The 19340-nt window shown below is 54.7% G+C and overlaps 5 protein-coding genes across 5 annotated transcripts; 2 read left to right on the top strand and 3 right to left on the bottom strand.

Annotated features, from left to right (window-relative positions):
* Positions 1-765: 765 nt before the first annotated feature.
* On the bottom strand, positions 766-2461 carry SODALDRAFT_28829 (serine/threonine-protein kinase csk1). Its single transcript, XM_028608595.1, has 4 exons — positions 2243-2461; positions 2050-2152; positions 1002-1949; positions 766-928 (listed from the first exon to the last, which is right to left on the bottom strand). Exons 1-4 carry the CDS (start codon positions 2317-2319, stop codon positions 890-892), a joined length of 1167 nt encoding a protein of 388 aa, XP_028470834.1. The 5' UTR covers positions 2320-2461; the 3' UTR covers positions 766-889.
* Positions 2462-3151: 690 nt separating this feature from the next.
* SODALDRAFT_336551 (hypothetical protein) lies at positions 3152-6449 on the top strand (the record flags this gene model as incomplete). The annotated part of the gene is made up of 6 exons (XM_028612603.1): positions 3152-3190; positions 3398-3490; positions 3621-3706; positions 3831-4519; positions 4592-5635; positions 5728-6449. The coding sequence occupies 6 exons, from the start codon at positions 3152-3154 to the stop codon at positions 6447-6449; spliced, it is 2673 nt and encodes an 890-aa protein (XP_028470835.1).
* Positions 6450-6534: 85 nt separating this feature from the next.
* On the bottom strand, positions 6535-12410 carry SODALDRAFT_28970 (hypothetical protein). Its single transcript, XM_028608625.1, has 5 exons — positions 12389-12410; positions 11818-12282; positions 8171-11744; positions 7340-8100; positions 6535-7189 (listed from the first exon to the last, which is right to left on the bottom strand). Exons 2-5 carry the CDS (start codon positions 12109-12111, stop codon positions 6920-6922), a joined length of 4899 nt encoding a protein of 1632 aa, XP_028470836.1. The 5' UTR covers positions 12112-12282; positions 12389-12410; the 3' UTR covers positions 6535-6919.
* Positions 12411-13425: 1015 nt separating this feature from the next.
* On the top strand, positions 13426-17726 carry SODALDRAFT_28997 (hypothetical protein). Its single transcript, XM_028608634.1, has 2 exons — positions 13426-13642; positions 13776-17726. Exon 2 carries the CDS (start codon positions 13827-13829, stop codon positions 17487-17489), a length of 3663 nt encoding a protein of 1220 aa, XP_028470837.1. The 5' UTR covers positions 13426-13642; positions 13776-13826; the 3' UTR covers positions 17490-17726.
* A 78-nt stretch (positions 17727-17804) lies between these two features.
* On the bottom strand, positions 17805-18490 carry SODALDRAFT_355224 (hypothetical protein; the record flags this gene model as incomplete). The annotated part of the gene is made up of 3 exons (XM_028613796.1): positions 17805-17841; positions 17983-18072; positions 18177-18490. 3 exons carry the CDS (start codon positions 18488-18490, stop codon positions 17805-17807), a joined length of 441 nt encoding a protein of 146 aa, XP_028470838.1.
* Between the last annotated feature and the right edge of the window lie 850 nt (positions 18491-19340).

Here is a 19340-nt window from a genome sequence, read left to right on the forward strand (position 1 = left end):
TAAAAAAGATGCAAATATGTTCCAGAGCAAGCTTGCTGGCAAAGCGGGAGTTTGGAGAGAGGGAAGAAAGGATCTGGAGGTCTGGGCTGGGGTTGAGAAGGATTTATATACTTAATTCGGGCGCGGAGCCGAAGAAGTCTGGTCTATAGGGAAGGTGAAGGGAGGAATCAAGGCTGGAACCTCGGATGGAAAGAAGGAGACTTCTTTCCATATCCTGGAGGCGTACTTCCCTTGGCTTGTGGGAAATGCTGGCTCCTTGCCTTCGAGGATGGGATCTTTGAAAGAGAAAAAGAAAGGAAAAAGGAAAAAGAAGAGAAGAGAAATGAAATGAAGGACCGCGAGAGAGAGAGAGAGAGAGAGAGAGAGAAGGGGGGCGATGGGGAGGAAAGCGAGGTTCTAAAAGAAGATGGCCCTTCTGAGATTTCCCTTTCTTTCTCTCGAATCAAGAAGGCAAGTAGTTCAAGGGCAGTCCCGAGTCAGACATCCCGGCCTCATGTTGCTGGAGTTTCGACACCGAGAAGAGCTCGCGATCTATGCAATGACGGAAACTCCATCAACACAAGATTCCAGAGCCTAGCGCTAAAAAGGATCCGTCGACATCTGCATCTGCATTCTTGTTCAGTTATGGGCAAATCAGCATAGACATTAAATATGAACAGAGCCAGAGCCAGAGCCAGAGCCACCATACAATGGCTATGGCCTGTCGTCATTCGTCTGGGCCTCTTCATCCGTCAGTCCCTCCACCAGGTGGCCCTTCACGCGTCCTACCTAGGTGAGGTCCGAACTAAGGAGGAAAAGTTTTGAGCCTGGGTTGGGTCTCACGCCGACCAGCAGACGGATCCACAGGCTGACAGGACATGGAACTTCGTGCATCGAGAACATCCATTTGTTATCCCTTGTCGGTAGACAGACATTCATGGTTCAGGGCCTAGGCGTATTAATCGTCAGTATAATCTCTGTTGGTGAGGGGGCATGTCTGGTCATCCATAATCTGAACTCACCTCGTCGGCCGTTGCCCTTCGACTGTCATAACGCACCAGCCGTGAAATGAGATCTCGGAACGCCGGGTCAGCCTCAGGCAAGATCTGATCCCACGGATGACCGTCCATCATCCTATACATCTCGAAAGGTGGGGTCTTGAAGTGCGCAGCTTCGGGCCACGTTTCCATGGTGGGCGTGCCGAGGGTCTTGAAGATGCTGAGAATCAAGCCAAGCTGATTGCCATCCTCGTGTGCCGCCCTCGACTCGAAGAGGGGCCGGGGCGGATTACGACAGCACTCAGCGAGCACCGTTCCTACCGCCCACATATCCACAGCAGTGCCGTACGATTTGTTGCCGAAGAGACATTCGGGGGCACGATAGGGCCCGGTCCCGATATCGAGAACCTTGCCGTAGGATGGTTCCGAGGCGATCGACATGGAAGGATGCCAGGCCGTACCAAAGTCGGACAAGTAGGCAGGCCCATCCGGGCTCTCGAGCAACACGGCCTCTGGTTTAACGTCCCGGTGGATGATCCCCCGGGCGTGAATGTCCCGCAGGGCGGTGAATACGTCTCGGAATATCGCCCGCAGGCGGGGAAGAGGGACGGCACCTTTGGAGAGGAGGTCGGCGAGGGTCAGTGGCATGAAAGGAAAAGTCAGGACGAATCTCTGGTGCTGGTCGCGGAAGGTCTCGAGAAGCGGGATGCAGGGACGGCGTAAAGAGGCGAGAATCTTGGCTTCGCGGTGGGGGTTGTGCGGCTCAATGTTGCGTGTCTCGACGATGACCTTGAGGGCGCGGTTCTTGCATCGGAAGACCTCCGAAGTGACTCCACTAGATACCGGCAGGCAGCTTGAATAGGGGCCGATGGCGACGCCAATATCACTGTGGTCGTTTGAATTGACAGCATCGCGCTCTGTCGGTGCTGATGTCCCGCGGCCTGCGACAAGGCAGACTTGATCATATTGTTCCTGGAGAGACATGGAAGATTAGGTATGAGCACAGAAGAAAAAAAGTAAAGTAGGGAGGGGACGGAGAGAAGAGTTGTGATTAAGCAAGGGGCTTACCCACCCGGCTCGTACATTCTTTATAAGCCTGGGTCTCCATGCTGAAGGCTTCTGACTGGGCCGTAGTGGAGGGGTCATCTGTCGCAGAAGACTCCAAGGCCGCCTTTCTACGAGAGCGTTAGTTAGTTCCTAGACTATGCCGGGGGCGTTGGAGGCTTTGAGGCTTTTAGACGTGCATTGCGCGGTGATACACTCACATCCTCTGGATGTTCTCAAAGCGCTCAGATGCCGTGAGAGAAGACCGCCAGTCCGACTCGGCCGAGTCCGACGCCATCTTGTCTATTTGATGGAGGAGCTAAAAAGGACAGGACAGAAAACATAGGGCCTGGAATTGTAAAGGCACTGTACTGTATGTCTGCTGTTGCGGTGTCCTGGTATCGATCTTGTCTTCGGATGCTGTTGGTATTGGTATGGGATAACGGTGAGAATGGACGGAAGCGAGTCCGCGACTCTGAATAAGGTAATTACGAAGGTACTTCTACGTTTGTACATCGGCTTGGGTACGTGCCTCTTTTTTGGAGACCTTCTTCGAAGCTTCCTAATATGCAACTACCAGCTCACGCCCGATAGATAGGTAGCTACTGATACAAGGAGCCGGTGATGTAACGAATGACTCGCCAAGACCTTTTGTCCGGTCTGCATATGGCTTCTGTCCAATCATGAAGTACAGGACAATGCTAAGTCTCCGTGGCTGGCCAACCGGCGAAGAAAAACTGTGGGTCATACGGCAGTGGAGTTCGACCTGTTTCTAAGGTAATGCTGTTATATACATATCTATACCCAGACCGGAGCTCCGATCACTGCGTTTTTGGACCCTCTCCGCGTCTCTGTAGCAAGTGTTCTCTCCATCGCCGCACCACTCAACCTTGCACACCTGCACCTGCAACTGCAACTGCAACTGCAACTGCAATCCTCTCCCGCCCAGCGCTCTCTTCTTTTTCCCCGTCTGATTCGATTCTCCGAATCGCCAAATTCGGGACATAGGAGAGCATCGATATGCGCGCTATGTTTTGTGCTCTCGCTGCCGATTTTGCTGCACATGGTCTCGCGCACTCTTGTTAGGCTCGCTTCTCCAGGTTCCTCCTCCTCCTCCTCATTGGATCACCATGGACGACACTCCCCGGACTGAGTATCCAGCTATGCTGGTAGGTCAAATCTTCTTCTTTGCTCCTGTCCCTTAAACTTGCCTCCCCTCATTCTTACGTCTCTCTGGTTTTGTTCTGCTCATCAGCTGTCTCGATCTTCCCCCTACGTTTCATCCTCTCCATGTTCTCTGTACTTGGGCATCACTGCGCTCCCACTGTTCTGCTCTGTCCATCACTAACGTGCGCTTCGCAATTTCTCACAATTAGGATCACCTGCAACCAGGCCAAGCTGTAACCGTACTCAATGACCGACTCAAAAGGATAAACAGGATCAATGTAGAGATCGCGGATTGGCTACAGGTACGACTCCCTCCACCTGGAATGCTGCGCAATGGCTATTGGAGACCACGAATGGCCAAAAACACGAACATAGCTTCTCCCAGCCTGTCGCCAATCGCATTGCTGACGGACCATCACGCGTATACAACAGGAACGGAGGAGAGTCGAGGAGCAGTATGTTCAGGGCCTTCATCGGCTCATGCAGTTTCGGGTTCCCAACAGCCAGTCGGACCTGGGGTATGCCATCCCTTCTTTCTCTTCGACTACACATGTCCAGTCTCTCCCTTTTTTCTTTTCCTTTTTTTTTTCTTCCGCCGTTTTCCCCTCGATCTTGGTGAACTAATTACGACATCCTATTTAGTGTGTTCCAAGCTCCCTGGAACAAGGTCCTTACAGCTATCGAGGCTTCAGCTGACTCCCACCGTCTTCTCGCCGGCCGTATCGAGAACGAAGTCGAAGGTCCTCTTCGCGCATTCCAGAACAAGAGCGAGTCCCTGAATATTCAAGCCACCTCGGACAACCTGGCCACCGTAGCCCGCGACCTCGAAGAAGCACAGAAGAAAGTCGAAGCCCAGACGAAGAAGGTTGGCAAGGCCAACATGCACAAACTCGATGCGGCCCACGCCAAGCTCGAATCCGCCACCCAGCAGTGGGAATCCCAAGCCCCGTTCATCTTCGAATCCCTGCAGGCCTTTGACGAGCACCGTATCAACCACTTGCGCGATCTCCTGACGCAGTACCAGACATATGAAACCGACAAGGCTCAGCGCAACCAGGCCAATGCCGCCGAGACCCTCGCCGTGATGCTGGAGATCAGCACCGAGCTCGAGATTGCAAGTTTCAAGGAGCGTGTCGTCGCAGGAAAGCCAAAGGTGGAAAAGAAACCACCGAGCAGGCAAGGAAGCAACCTGCCCTTCATCGCCACCCCTCAGGAGGACACCGTCAGCGAGCATTCCGCGCCAGCCGAAACTCGGCACGATCCCGAACCGGAACCCAAGCATGAGCACAAACATGAACACAAGCAAGAAGCGAAACGTGAGGAGAAGAAAGGTATGGGTATCAACGGCAAGGGGGTGCGCCGGGTGAGATCCTATCCACGAGATGGCCACAAAAACTAACAAGTCAAAACCAAAACAGAGTCCAAGCTGCGAAGCAAGATTGGAACAATGCTCGGTCGTAGGAGACAAAGCACACATGCCGGCTTCGGCCAACTTTCACCCAACAAAGGCTCGGGCCCATTTTCCAGATCAAACAGCGGCCACGGTCGATTATCCCCGAAAGCATCGTCGAGCAATCTGGCCGAGTCCACCGGCCGCCTGTCCGCCTTGGCCGAGACGCCAGGCTCCCCCGAAGAGCCGCCGCAATCGCCTGGGGATAAGGACGGAAAACCCCATCATGAGACGACGACTAACGGCGTAGGCTTAGGCATCGGCATCGGCATTGGCATTTCCCAGTCCTCTGACGCCGAACCATCTGGTCGTGGATCCTCCACTGCGATCAACGGGGCCGATACCAGCAGTAAAGATGTTTCCTCGCCTCAAGCCCCATCCCAGCCAACATCGCAGCAGAGCGTGTCGGGCGGCAAGGACTCAGAAGGCTTCACCATTCCCCCGCCGGCCAACGATCCCATCTCCCAGGCCCAGCGGGACGCCGCTGAGGAACCCGAACAGCCATTCAAGCTCAACATCTCCAGCTCGCCCATTGCCGAAGAAGACCCGGAAGCCAGTAAAGCGGCCATATCCAACGTCGCGAGCACCTTGACGCAGATGGCCGCGCCATCCCGGAGGCTCGGCACTGTTAGGGGCAGACGCGACGTTCGAAACACTATATACTTCCCCTCTCCCGTCGCATCACCAGATCTCAGCGGCGAGCAATTCCCCCCGTCCGGCCTCCAGTCTGCCGCACAAACCCCTAAGCTACCGGCAGTGGCGTCCCTTGCCTCCGAGGCGAGCATCGCGGGCACATCTGATACTCAGTCCATCCGCTCCGCCAACTCCCTCTCCAGCCTGTCTCACGCTAAGCACCCTGAATTGGCCGGGCCGGGCTTGAGCTGCTCCATCATCGAGACGGTGTCGGCGACATTTGAGGACGGCGGCGCTGTGAAGAATGCTAAGATTGGTGGCGAAATTGCCTTTGCTTACCATCGCGACGAGTTTGATGACCGAGGTGAGAGCCCCCGGCTTCCCTTATTTGCACCCTTTCACCTTTTCACCCTTTTCACCGTTTCACTTCCTTGGCTAACCAACGTGGAAAAAAAGAACGGGAGACGATCCGGATTAACAACTTCCCCAACCTCGAAGCCATCGGACCGAACCGCATCTTCGTCCACAACCTCTCTCCCGACCGACCCGACGAATTCACCCTCGACCTCTCCCACCTCCACAACAGGACCTCTCCAGCCTTCACCTATCGCGTGCACATCCCCAACGGCGACCCGGCCAACCTCGCCGAGCACGCCCCACTCCTCATGCGTCCCGTATGGAAACCCCAGGGCGACAAGCTCGGCCTCCTCCTGCAGTACTCCCTCAACCCAGCCTTCAAGATCCCCAGGCCCATCACGCTCCACAACGTCGTCTTCGTGGCCACCTACGAGGGCGCCCGCGCCTCGGGCGCGCAGACCAAGCCCTCGGGAACCCACCTCAAGGACAGGCATCTGGTGTACTGGCGGCTGGGCGACGTGACGCTCACGTCCGAGCCGCAGAAGATTGTATGCCGCATCGTCGGCGCGGAGAACGCCGAACCGAAACCGGGCCACTTGGAAGCGAGGTGGGAGTATTCGCCGCCGGAGGGGGCCGTCGTTGGCAGCGGCATCTCCGTTGCGGCTTTGGCGGAGAGTAAGGGCAAGGAGAAGGAGAGGGTTGAGTCGGATGATCCGTTTGCCGACGGGGGCGTTGGAGCGCCTGCCCTGCCGAATGGGCAACGGTGGGTGGATGTGTCGTTGGTGCGGAAGATAGTGGGCGGGAAGTATGACGCTGTATGAGAGGATGTGGGTGTTCATCGCGTTCTGGGCCTGGATATGAGCTTGGATATGAGCTTACCCATTTTTCTTCTCTCATCTTTCTTCTCTCATCATTTTGTGTTCTCCAGTCTAGCATGTAAGGAAAAGGAGACGGACAGAGACGTACAGACAGGATGAAGGGCGTGTGCCCTCCCTTGTCTGGATAATATGTAGGTGCCCATGTGGTGGTTGTCCCACATATTTCCCCTATCTTATGTAGGGAGTCTGTCTATGATATACCGATTTATTTCACGCCGATTATGCCCTCTTGCCTAGAAAGACTCGATATCTTTTGTGATATGTCTTTATCGCTGTTGAAGAGTCGCTTTTTTTGACCAAGTCTATTCCATGAAGAGGAACCTATCGATGCGATGCCTCATTCTCCGCTGTCTAATATCATGAGCATCAAAGTAATACGACAGTGGCCTATACATTCATGCATTCCCTGCCTCTTATGCAGCTGCCGCCCTCCTCGCCTTGACATCGGCACCCAGGTAATCAATGGGATTCCGGCATAGAGGACAGGTGTTCTGGCCGCTACTCTGGAACCACTTGTACAGACATGTGCGATGGAAGGAGTTGCGGCAGGTCTGGCACTTCTTGTCGGGCATCTTGCGGTCGGCGGAGATGATGGAGTAGCAGATGGCGCACTCGGTCTGGCCTTTGAGCGCGCCGACGATGTTGCGGCGGAAGGTTGTCAGGCCGTCGATGATGCTGCCGTTCTGTTTTGTTGGGCCCTCGTATGTCAGGAACGTAAATCTTGAGGGTAGAGATTGGAACGAAATTGAAAAGAGCGGAGAACAGGAGAGAAGATGGGGAGAAAAGAAAAGAAGAAAAAAGGAAAGGAAAGAAAAGAAAAGAAGACAACATACCGAAAAGGTGATGACGCCCTGCGTGGTCATGAGCCAGCTCTGCCACTTGCGCTCGTTCACTGCCACTCTGTTGATGCCCACCACCGTCACGCCCTCAAGGGGATACCCCTGCGGCACGCGGATGGCGATGGAAGCAAGCGACTCGTCCACCTCATAACCGGCCGTGATCTCCCTCCCTGCCTGGCTTACCTTGACCATGAGCTCCTTCTCCTCGTCGCCTGGATGCCCTTGCGACGCAGCCCAGGAGGCCACCTCACTGAGGACCTCCGAGATGATAATGGGTGAGAAATACTTCGTCATCCACCATTCCACGGCCGTCTTGGTCTGCTTGGAGCGGCACTCGATGAACCACCCTCTGAAGAGGCCCGGGACGTATTTCAGGACCAGGTAGTAAATGTGGACTAGGAACCACTGGAGGTTCCGCTCGTCGGCTTCGGCGTCAGCGACGCGGAAGTCGTAGGACCTGATGTGGTCGGCCGTCAGGCCCTCGCGGTCAAGGCTGAGGGCGTGGGCTGCTGAGTGACCGAGGACGTCAAAGGTAAACTGGAGCAACGGGCCCACGGAGTTCTCGGATTTGAGATGTTCGGTGTAGTCGTTTCGGACTTTGACGGAGGCGGTGCTATAGGCGTCGAATATGAGATGCCATGAGAGGAGGTATGAGCGGATGGAGGTCGGAAACTGAGCAAGGACGTCGTCGGGATATTTTTCTAGCGTGGGCGCATCAAGGAGCAGGGAGACCAGCTCATCGGGTAACCGGGCATCTGGATACATACATACGTTAGAGAACTGGCGGTGAACAGAAAATGCCCATCCCCGAAAATTCCGGCTTACCCTTCTTCTCCAGTAACACATCCACAGAGAGCTGCTCTTGGGATGCGGGCAGGGCACGATGAAGCAGGTCGAATGCAGCTGTCTGGATATCCCGCGCTTCCGAGGCGACCAAGTGGTAAAGGTCGGAAAGATCGCCGAGATGCGCCAAGGGGACTTTTTCGACTTGCCTGCAGATGATGGCATCGACAATCTGAATGGGTTGAGTGCTTCTCTCCCGATGAAGTTCGAGGAGTTTGAGAAGGGCACGGGATTTTGCTTCCGCCACTTCCTTAAGGGCGTCTTCAAGGTCATCATTCGGATCCGCCAGTGATTCTAGAGTAGTGAACAGCTTCAAAGATGCATGAATATACGGGATGGCATCATCCGTTTCGTCGTCGGACGCATCTGTCCAAAGAGTTGTGCAGAACTCGAGAGTGCGCTCCCAGTGAGGGCCATATACTCCTTTTATACAGGGGAGAATCTTCTGCAGCGCACGGCAGATCTCCGCGGACAAGGCAGGTGATAATCCGATAGGATCTTCGAGCCAGGAAGTGATCTGTCTGACCGCAAAGACGAGTCGATTGTTGGCAACGGGTAATTCACCCGTCTCGTAAATCCCGGCGCACCTATTGAGAAGAACCAAGGTCGGAAGAGTCTTGTCTGCCTGCGCGCCGAGGCCCGCAATGTCGCTGACCAGGCGGTTGGCGAGGGTATTGACGAGTTTGGAGGACCTGAGCGTTGCTCCAAAGCCGGAGACCAGAGCTACAGCTCCGAGGATCGTTGAAGGAGAGGCCTTCATGGTGTCCAACTCGGAGAGCTTCTCGTCTATCGCCAACGGCGCACCGTGCTTCTCCGTCAGGGACTCGATTAATTCGCCAAGTGCCCTTGAGCTGTACAGTCCCATGGGAGTCAGCGTCTGGGTCTGTTTCATCATGAGGGAGATGAGATCCTCGATGAGTCCACTCGATCCAGTGTCGGAGCCGTCTCTCCATCCTACTGCCGTTGCTACAAGGGTCTCGATGGATGCTCGCGTTTCGGAAACGAAATCTGATGCCTCAGTGAGAGAATTCTTGTGGTTCAAACTGCCCCAGAGCTTGTTCTCCTCCATAAGTGCGATCTGGTCGGAAGCCAAGTGGACAGAAACGCAAAGCAGGAAGAGCACCTCAATCAAGAGAGGCCGAGGAAGCGACTGTGTATCGATACCAGACGACAGCAGCTTGGAAGCGTACATTGCCATCCTAGCAGGGATCGAACGGCCGTCGCGGTCCCTCCTAAACCGAGACGGTGCATCCCCTTCTTCCGGTGGCACAAGGGCCTGCGCACCTCCCACGTTACTTGTGATACTTAAGGATGGGTTGATGTCGCTGTGTAGGAAGAGCTGCAGTTGCTCCATCCAGATGTTCGTGTTGGGGAACAAGTCCTGGGCCGATGCCGCGCCTGCTGCGAGGGCCTGCAGAGCCTGCTGAGAGAGGGTATCAATTCCCAAGGAGTGCGTCGACGCGTCTCCCAAGTTCTTCTGGATAATTGCGACAGCAGTCTGCTTGCCGTCAGCTCGGTCGTCTAGGATAGCGCGAAGTGACTGGGCTCGGGACGAGAGATCGGTTCCGCTCAGTTCGGTGAGGCTCAGAAGCGCAGTGATCAGAGCCACGTGGACAGTATCGTCCTGCGACAGTATTTCGGGTTTATTGTTCGTTAGTATCTCTAGCACTCGCAACGCGTTGGACGCTTTCTGGGTGTCCTGGGCGAGTGCAGACAGTGCCTCCTCGGCGATCCGCTTGGCCACCGAGTCGGAAAGAGCATCATTAGAGAGAGCAGTCTCAAGAAGTGCCCATGCCTCAGCTGTGCCTCGGATGGACTGTTCCACTTTTGTCCCAATCAAGTTTTGCAACTCGTCGTTCTGGGCAGCTAGCTCGCTGGCAGACGGATGCGAGACCAAGCTTCTGATGCCATCAAGGGCGGCTGCTTGATCATGACGAGGAAGTAATGAGCTTAGCCAGGCGTTCCATATCTTCTTATACGTCTCACGACGGCTTGGGAGAGTCCCAAGAGCAGCCAGGCAGCCGAAGAGGCTAGTTGCTGCGCGTGAGGGTATGACGACGTCCATCCGCTCTCGCCCCTGTTCCAGAAGAAAGGTCTCCAGTTCGGCCGCCGTAGCTTCGTCTTCCCAGATGTGCGGGGCGCCTTTTCCAACACTGCACAACACCCCTGCCGCACCAAAAGGCTCCAGATTGCGTGCAGCAAGAAGGCGTATTGAAGTAAGAATGATGTCTCGGCAAGGACTTTCAAGTACAGCAGAGGTCTTCTGGTGCGCCGCCAGGCTTTTGGTGTGAATTTGACCGACCAGAGTAAACCACCGAGAGCCTTCTTCCGAGAGGTCCTCCTGTAGTTTCGCGTAGTCCTTCGGCTCGCCTGGGGCAGAACTAGATACCCTCGTACAAAAAGCAGAAGACAGGTTCTTCCACTCCTCCACTGTCGCGTTAGACACATCATCCAGATGCTTGTCCGTACAGGCATTGAAAACCTCCACCAGTACAGCAAGCTTGCCCGCTCCTCCAATATCCCACCGGATAGTCTCCGGGGTAGGATGCAGGTAATGCGCCGTGAGGGGGGACACGTGGTCCCGGACAAACGTGGTACGACAGTCACCGGCCGCGAGGGTGCCCATGAGATGTTTAGCTGTTCGGATATAACTAGCCCATGCAATGGGTGCGTTCATGCGCGGTTCTTCGCGGTTCGTGATACCGGTCCGGAACGACTCCATTATCTCTGAAGGGCCACCGTCGGGTATGTTGTCGCGAGGTATGGAAAGCAATAGGTGCTCGAGGTACTCCCAGAACTTGGCCGAACCAGCCTGTGAACCTTTTCGGAGGAAGCCGCAGAGCCGGGATACTGGCGGTTTCTTCTCCCCCGACGAGGACCAAATCTCGGAGTGCTTGTTGGTAAGTCGGGTCAACACGCGGATGTACTCGGTGGCGGAGCCAACCTGGCTGCACTTCAGACCCTCTGAGATGAAGATCTTCTTTATCCGGGAGAGCTGAGAAGCAACAGATTCGGGGCGCCTGTCGATACAAATCCACAGGAGCTGACAGGACGCTTTTCTGACGTTTGGGTCGGCAAAAGTGGCGGACTTCCAGACTTTGTCCTCCGAGAAGAAAGCGTCGTAGGCGTCGGCTTCGCTATCGAGGTCGGACTGCTCTAACTTTTGCAAAAGACCCAGGGCCAGAGACAGACTCCCTCCCACGACACGGAAGTATTTGGCGTCGGCGTCGTCGGCCGTGGTGGATCTCTCGTCGCTCAGCGTGTCCTTGGTTTCCTGCATGGCATCGGTGGCGTACGTCAGGATCTGCGACTGGCACTTCTTCCAGAACTGGACGACCTTGTCGTGCGTATTGAGGAACGAGGATAAGCCGTCGTTTGCAGCCCTCGAAACGGCGCGATCCCTGTCGTACAGCCCAGCCAACCAGGCCCCGACTACCTTGGGCACCCTCTTCTCCATGCGCTTTCGGGCCGAGCGCATCAATTCGAACTGTAAGGTGTGGGAGAGTTCGCGAACACGGCGCGCGTTGTCTATTGAAATACGCGGATATAATTGTACCTGTTACGTACATTATGGTTACCAATTGCTCGCCAGTCCATAGTTCGCGAATGAGGGCGACAAGAATACCCACCCACACATCCAGTATAGCGTCTTCAGCGCCGCCGCCCTGCTCGTGAGGGTGTGTCTGCACGTAGGCCACGAGGTCCTCCAGGGCTTTTGTCTTGGTGGTGGCATCTTTCTTGAGCAAGTTTTTGAATGAAACGCCGACGTTGGCATCGGAGATGGTCGAGAAGTCGGGGGGCTCGGTCAAATAGGACAACCCGCTACCACCAGAAGAAGAGGAGAAGCCTCCGAAGGTAGAGGCGCCGGATGCAAAACCATTCGCACCGATAAAGCGACCCCGCTTGCCTTGTGATCGAGACATCTTTGCGTTCGGGTGGACAAGGCAAGGACCGGAGGCGCAGGGCAACTAGACAGTAGGGCACTGGTAGCTATAAAGAAAGAGTCGAAGCCCATTGATTGAGATCAAGTGACAAAGCTTGGAACCTTTGAGCTCAGATCGTCCAGAAGGAGAAGGTATGCGCCGCTTGGAAATCTGTGCCCCTTTCCACTGGATGGATCAATTCGTGGTGTAAAACTGCTGGTACCGATATAATGTAGACTGATAAGGGGTATCAGGACGCCAGCAATGGGTACCTTACCTTATAGCCTTGTGGGTGAAGGGTGAAGGAAGCATATGGTAGGTTGAAACCATGCGAAATCATGTGTGCCGCTGGAGTCACGCCGGCGGGAATTGTTTTCTATGTGGATAAAGCTTGCCCCGCGATAATGCAGTCATCGGTCGTTGTGGCGGTGGGGTTTCAGACAGCAGCGTACAGTAATCAAGGCCGACCGACACAGACCGAGACGTTACGAAGACGATAACGATACGGGCGGGACGTTGGCTCACGTTGGCTCACGTGATACAAGCACATGCGAAGTATCGGTCGGTACTAAGTATTTCGTTACTCCGTACGAAGGATTTAATTGGTACTCCATCTTCCGTATCTGGTGGGGCGGAGAATGACCCCTAGTCTTGCCGGCCAATGAGATGGGTTCTCTAAACCTCCAAACCAGCGACGCGTTTCACCAAGGAATCATCCGTTCAGGGTGCCCAATAAGCCTACGTCAATGTTTTGTTTCTTTTTTTTTTTTTACTAATATAAAGAATACCATCTTCACGTGGCTGTCCGACTTGCTAGGTTAAGAGCAAAGTTAAAAGAGTAACAATATGATTTACTAGGTAAGGTAGTAAGCACTCGAAATTTCGGAACTTTCCTAACCGCGCCATCATCACATTGGGTTGATACTAGGTGCCTAAACTAAGGTACCTTAGGTTCCTAGTGTAATTACTTCGTTCTAAGGGTCGCGGATGAGCGGATGACTGGTCCGTAAGGGTATGTACAGGACTCCATATCTTGAAATGCGGTCATAATGGCTGTCGTCATTGGTCTTAGGGTCCTTCTAAGGGGCAGAGTGGACCCAGCCCAGCAGGGTTGAGCACATGTGGATCAGCTACCCCGCATTCGCCAAGCCACTGAATAGCGCTGCGATCCCCACTATGACCCCTTCTTGCGTCGCCTACTGGCCGCTTTAGTGCTAGAGATCCACTAAGCTTCGGGCTATCGCGGCAAAGGTTGGAGTACATAAGGGGGGAAGAAGGGGAAGCTCACCCGACACCGTCCGGCCTTGGTTTCCTCAAATTCCCGCTACTTTCCCCTCACGCGATCTAACTTACCTTCGTCTCTCACTTCCAACTCGTGGCCTTTATTCAACAGTGCGGACCTTTTCTGTGCCATTGTTTTCGTTTCTTCCCTTCGACTGTTACTTGGAGTGTCTGAAAGTTATCTTGGACTTTCCTCTTCATGATCTTCGATACAGCCTCATCTTGCTGTCTCGTCCAACCCCCTCGCCATGTAAGTCGCTCTGGTCTCTCCCTGTCCGTACAACCCATCTTCCCCTTTCCTCCCCTCCAGTCTTCGCTTGCCTCGAGCTACCATGGGCCTCTTAAACCATCGTCATGGATACTGACTAATGTCGCAATCACAGCTGCGGTAGCATGCTAAGATTATAGTCCGGCCTTCGTGCTCCCTGTTCACCATGTTAATGACGGGCCTTCGTGCTCCACCTCGGACGAGGATGCTCCGTGGCAGCTCTTCTGTCCGTCACCAGCTTCTGGGCTTCCCAACAAGCGCTCTTCTCGTTCAGTCACGACACAGCGTCCAGGCCCGCGGCTTCCATTTTGACAGGTGGTCCTCCCACCTAGGCTCGGAATGCCGTGGTGACCTCCACCGCTCCCGACCTCGCCGCCTTCGTTACAAGTATATCTCTTCTTGCATGACCAGGGCGCTCTCTTGGCACCAACACCCAACCGCCGAAGACCCTAAGGCTGCCCTTAAGAAGCTTATGGCCCGTTACTGGGATGCCTCTGCCCCCTCGTCAACCGGTCGATATGCGGACGTTGACAAGGTCAAGTCGTGGTCAGACGAATTGTCCGGGGTTCGCCCAGGCCGGAATATCGAAGATGTCGAGCGCAGCGCCATCAACCATCTCTTCCGTCATAATGACCCCTCTTCTCCCTCTTCTTCGTCTTCCTCCTCCTCTGCCTCCGCCCCAACTCCCCATCCGTACGAGTACGACCCGTGGCAGTCTCCTTTACAGAACATCCGCAATCTCCTGGCCACACAAAATATCACTGAAATCCAGTCGGATCAACCTGGCGGCCAGGTAGACAGCCTAGCCATTGACCCTATCACGAATCGTAGGGTCACGCTTCAGGCATTGGCTGGAGCAACCTCTGTCATCGAACAAACGAAGGCGAACCAAGTCTCCCATTCGCACTTTTCATTACCCGACTCCCTCCGGGTCGAACCCGTTCATTCGGACGGACCTCCGTCAGCAAAAGAGCTGCAAAGATATAGTCAAGTCAAATTTGACGACAAGCCGTGGCAGCCGTTGGCGGCCGAACCGGAGCCATGTTCGGTTTCGGACCTCGACAAGTACAAGCCAGTCGTGGACGAAACTCCAGCAGCCGCATCATCCTTCGCAGCCCCCAAGTACGACGACCTCGCAAAATATAAGCCCACGGACTTCACTCACGGCCCAAACGCTGCCTCGGCGAGTGGGACGGAAACCAAGTACGATGACCTTCCCAACTATGAACCGGTCATGTGGAGAGAACCGGACGGACTGCCACCCCTCAGTGCAGAGGAGCGATCCAAGATGTATACCGACCTGGGTAACTACGGTCCCGTCCAGTGGAGGGAACCCGACGGCTTGCCCCAGCCGACCGCTGAAGAGTTGTCCAAGACCTACGATGATCTCCATACATACGGACCTACTACGTGGAACGAGCCGGACGGCAAGCTTCCACTCACTACCGAAGAGCTCTCGAAGCAGTACGATGATCTGCACCAATACGCTGGTCCTTACACCTTCAACGAGCCCGATGGGAAACTACCTCCTTCGTCGGAGGAGCTGTCCAAGAAGTATACCGACCTGCATAAGTACGGGGATCGGTTCTCGTGGAACGAGCCCGATGGTTTGCCGGCCCCCACCGCCGAAGAGCGCTCGAAGAAGTACACTGATCTTCGCCGTTACGGGCCTGTGAGCTGGAACGAGCCCGACGGCAAGATGCCATTGACGGCCGAGGAGGCTAGTAAGCAGTATGCGGACCTCGGCAAGTACGGGAAGGTTGAGTGGAATGAACCAGATGGGAAACCCGCACCGACCGCGGAGGAGGCCGGTAAGCGGTATACGGATCTCAACGAGTACTCAAAGGTCGAGTGGAATGAGCCGGATGGGAAACCGACACCGACCACGGAGGAGGCCAGCAAGCGCTACACGGATCTGAACGAGTACTCAAAGGTCGAGTGGAATGAGCCGGATGGAAAACCTACGCCAACTCCAGAGGAGACTAGCAAGCAATACACCGATCTTGACAACTACGGCAAGGTAGAATGGAACGAGCCGGACGGGCAGCCCGGCCCAACCAGAGACGAGGTCAGCAAGCGATACTCTGACCTCACCAAGTATGGAAAGGTGGTATGGAACGAACCGGACGGAATGCCTCCTCCGACCGCAGAGGAGGCCAGCAAGGACTATACTGATCTCCACAGATACGGCAAGGTGCAATGGAACGAGCCGGACGGGAAAGCGGCGCCAACCCCGGAGGAAGCTAGCAAACGGTATACCGACTTGCACAACTATGACAAGTTCGAATGGAATGAGCCCGAAGGGAAGCCAATGGTGTGGGCGGAAGAATCCAGCAAGAAGTATGTCGACTTGCACAGGTACGGACCAGTGCAATGGAATGAGCCCGACGGCAAACTGCCCATCCACCCCAAAGAAACCAGCAAACGATACGCTGACCTCCATCGATATAACCAGCCTTTTCAGCATGAACCTAGTGAGACGGCCGAAGATTTAGACCTCCTTCGGCCGAGCGACATCCGTGCCAACATGGCATACAAGACGGCGGCGTCGTCACTGAAGAGTGACGACTCGGAGGCTCTCGAGAAGGACATGTCAGAATATGCACAGACCTGGGACAACGCCAACAAGGCAGCCAAGACCACCATCCAACAAGCTAAGATCAAGGCCAGCAATATGGATGAAGCGGGGCAAAACGGACGACAATTGTCTGGCAACTATGTCAGGGACTTCCCCGAAGACTTCCAAGCGTCATGGGGTGCTCTGGTCGATCAAAATGCAAGCTCAGGACAGGCCGCAAATAAGCAGACCTCCCTCGAGGGTACCGATGTGGATATCGCCTCTCTGGACGAAAGCTTCCCGACGCTTGATGCAGCACTTGACCGAGAAGCTGCGTCGACCAACAATTCCAAACTGGAACCCGCATTGCATCGCGTTACCCCGGCCAACAGGGCACAGGTGCGCCTAGGCCACGGCAGCCCCCCGATTGACCCCTACTCTAAAGAACCACAAGGCCTCGAGTTGGGCTCTATGGAGGAGGAGTGCGCCCGTAATGCTGTCAAGGGCGAATCTGTCAATGCGGAAGGATCAGCCCCTAGGCCTGACCAGGAACCGCCTGCGGAGAAGACTAGAGACGACGGTGCAAGTGCAGGTGCAAAGCAGACCAAGAAGGACGAGGAGCCGTCGCAGTACAAGATCCTAGCGTACGACCCGACGTTGGAGACGGTCGTGATGGCCGAAACGACGTCCACCGTCCCCGATACGATGGCCCCTTTGTCACCGGCCGAGGTGCTCCAGCGCCTGTCGAATCCTGTCAAGTTCTTCCCGCATCTCGAGCTGGTTGGGGAAGAAGGCTACGAGATGATTTCGGGAAGCGGGAATGTGTTGGTGCTCCGCAAAGTCCGAGACGGGAAGCCGTCCTCGCACATCCGGCTGGAGCAACGACAACCACCTACGAGGTACCACGCTTCCCATGTGAACCCGATCGACATGATGGGCAGCCGACCGGTGACGCCGCATTCGTTCTCGGCGAGCCCGACGGGGTACGTGAGCTACGACGCCGACACGGCCGGGGCGGCCGCGGACCGCAAGCCGCCGCCTCCTTTCACGTCGCGGACGGAGACGGAGACGAAGACGGAGACGGTAGCAGACGAGACCACGGGGTCAGCGAGGAAGAACTCGGACGGCAACACGGGCAAGTCGAAACGACGGGGCAGGAAGATGGTCTTGGGCGCGATAGGAGTTGGGGGGCTTTCCTACTCGGTCGGTGTATTGGGCGAGTACTTCAGGACTGGGGGTGCGGAGGGCAGCGGGCAGCCCACGAGGGTTTGATCTACTGGGCGGTCCGCACTGCCGCCATATGGCTTTGATTCAAAGTTTTCATTCCTTTCATTCCCCCTTTTTTTTCTTTTCTATGTGGTGGTGCATGGATTCCATGGAGACGGAACAGCAAGGAGGCAACGGCAGGCGTTGGGAATATTATTAGGATACCATTCACGCAACAGGACACATTACTGAGAATGAGCAACGAAATTCAATTTTCGTATCCTTTCTGCCCGTTGTATGTTCGTACATTGGTGGGGAAGCCCAGGTCATCATAGTATTTCGCTTTCCTGGGTGAGGAGGGTTCTCATCGTCTTCAAATGATCAAATGATCCATACGCAAGACTTGTACCAGTCCTTGCTGTTTCCAAGAGGGCCGTTTTCCCTTTTGCCTGCCTTTTGTTCCTTTCTTTCATTTCCGTTTCCATTTCCGTTTCCGCCTCTCGTTGGTTATTGATAATAATAAAACAAACCGAGCTCGCATGCCTAATGACAGGACAACTAGGGTCGGTCGTCAATCTCCCGACCAGAGGCTTTTCTGTTCGCAGACTCCTTTGTGTTCCTCGCCTGCTCGCACCAAACGTGCCCTCCGCTGCAATGAGGGGCAAAAAGAAGAAGAAAAAAAAAGGAAAAAGTTAAACAGACAAAGGGGGAAAGAGAACCATCATTCCGGGTCCGCCATCGTCTCTCCTTTACCCTCGACCACCCATCACTTTATCCTCTTCAGTGAACCCCGGCCCGGTCCTGACCGACTCCTGGATACCGCCCATTTGTACGTGGTGCTTCATGTCCTCTTTGTTCCAGCTCTGGCGGCGTGCGAAGGAGGGCGTCCAGCTGTTCGTGTGGTCCATGGCGCGGGCGGCGTCGGCGGCGGCATGGGCGGAGCGGTATTGGTGAGGAGGGGTGGTTGTTGAGGTGGTGGCTGTGGACGGGAAGGCGTCGGGAGGGGAGGTAGAGGTGCAGGTGAGAGGGTCGTGGATTTGTTTGTCTGGATCTTGGTGGGCCGACATTTTTTATTTGTTTTTTTTCTTTCTTTCTTTGGTGAGATGGCTTTTTAATTGGATTGAGAGTTGATTTTGTTTGGATTGTTTGTTGAATTGGTATGAGGTGTATAGGTTGTTTTTTGTAGAAAATTATTGTTGGTTGAGATGGAGATGAGGTTGTATATGCGAAGTTAATGTGGAGTGAATTCGAATATAATGTTATGGATGTGGACGATATGATGTTGTATTGATGGTGTGATGATGTTAGAGTCGGGAGATGGAGGCAACGCGCGGACTTTTATACCACTTTGCAAACACACATCACGCAACCTTGCAGATGGTATATACCTTTAAGGGACGAAGAAACATGCAATACATTGGAATCTCACACCACACGTACCGTATCCTACTCCCTCCGATTACCGTGGAGTTATGGCGCCCCTCCATCACGATCTAGGTGGACAATGACGACTTTTGTATCACTCAGCGTTGCCACCGTCGCCACGAAAACATCCTTCAACAGTGCCGGTGTAGGCGACAACCGGCGAATGAAGCAAAAAAATCACAAATCGTGGCGCGATAGCTATAGATGATGGCGGGCTGACCGTGACCCGAAAACACCCCATTGAAAGCTGGAAATAAGAGCTAGGAAAATACTGGCGCGAGATTGGAAGCCAAAATATCACTTTGGCCCGGGATAGAGACACGCCATGAGCTGTTGCGTGGTTGCCTGCAGGCACCACCTGTTGACGGGTATATCTAGTCTCCACAGCTACCCTTTTGGGCTGGGATATTCTTCCTTCTACCTACATAGGTACACACATATTACATGTACACATCACCAGTCATACAGACACATCCCTGTTCGACCTTCGAT

The sequence above is a fragment of the Sodiomyces alkalinus genome (assembly GCF_003711515.1).
Source record: "Sodiomyces alkalinus F11 unplaced genomic scaffold SODALscaffold_1, whole genome shotgun sequence".
Lineage (NCBI taxonomy): Eukaryota > Fungi > Ascomycota > Sordariomycetes > Glomerellales > Plectosphaerellaceae > Sodiomyces > Sodiomyces alkalinus.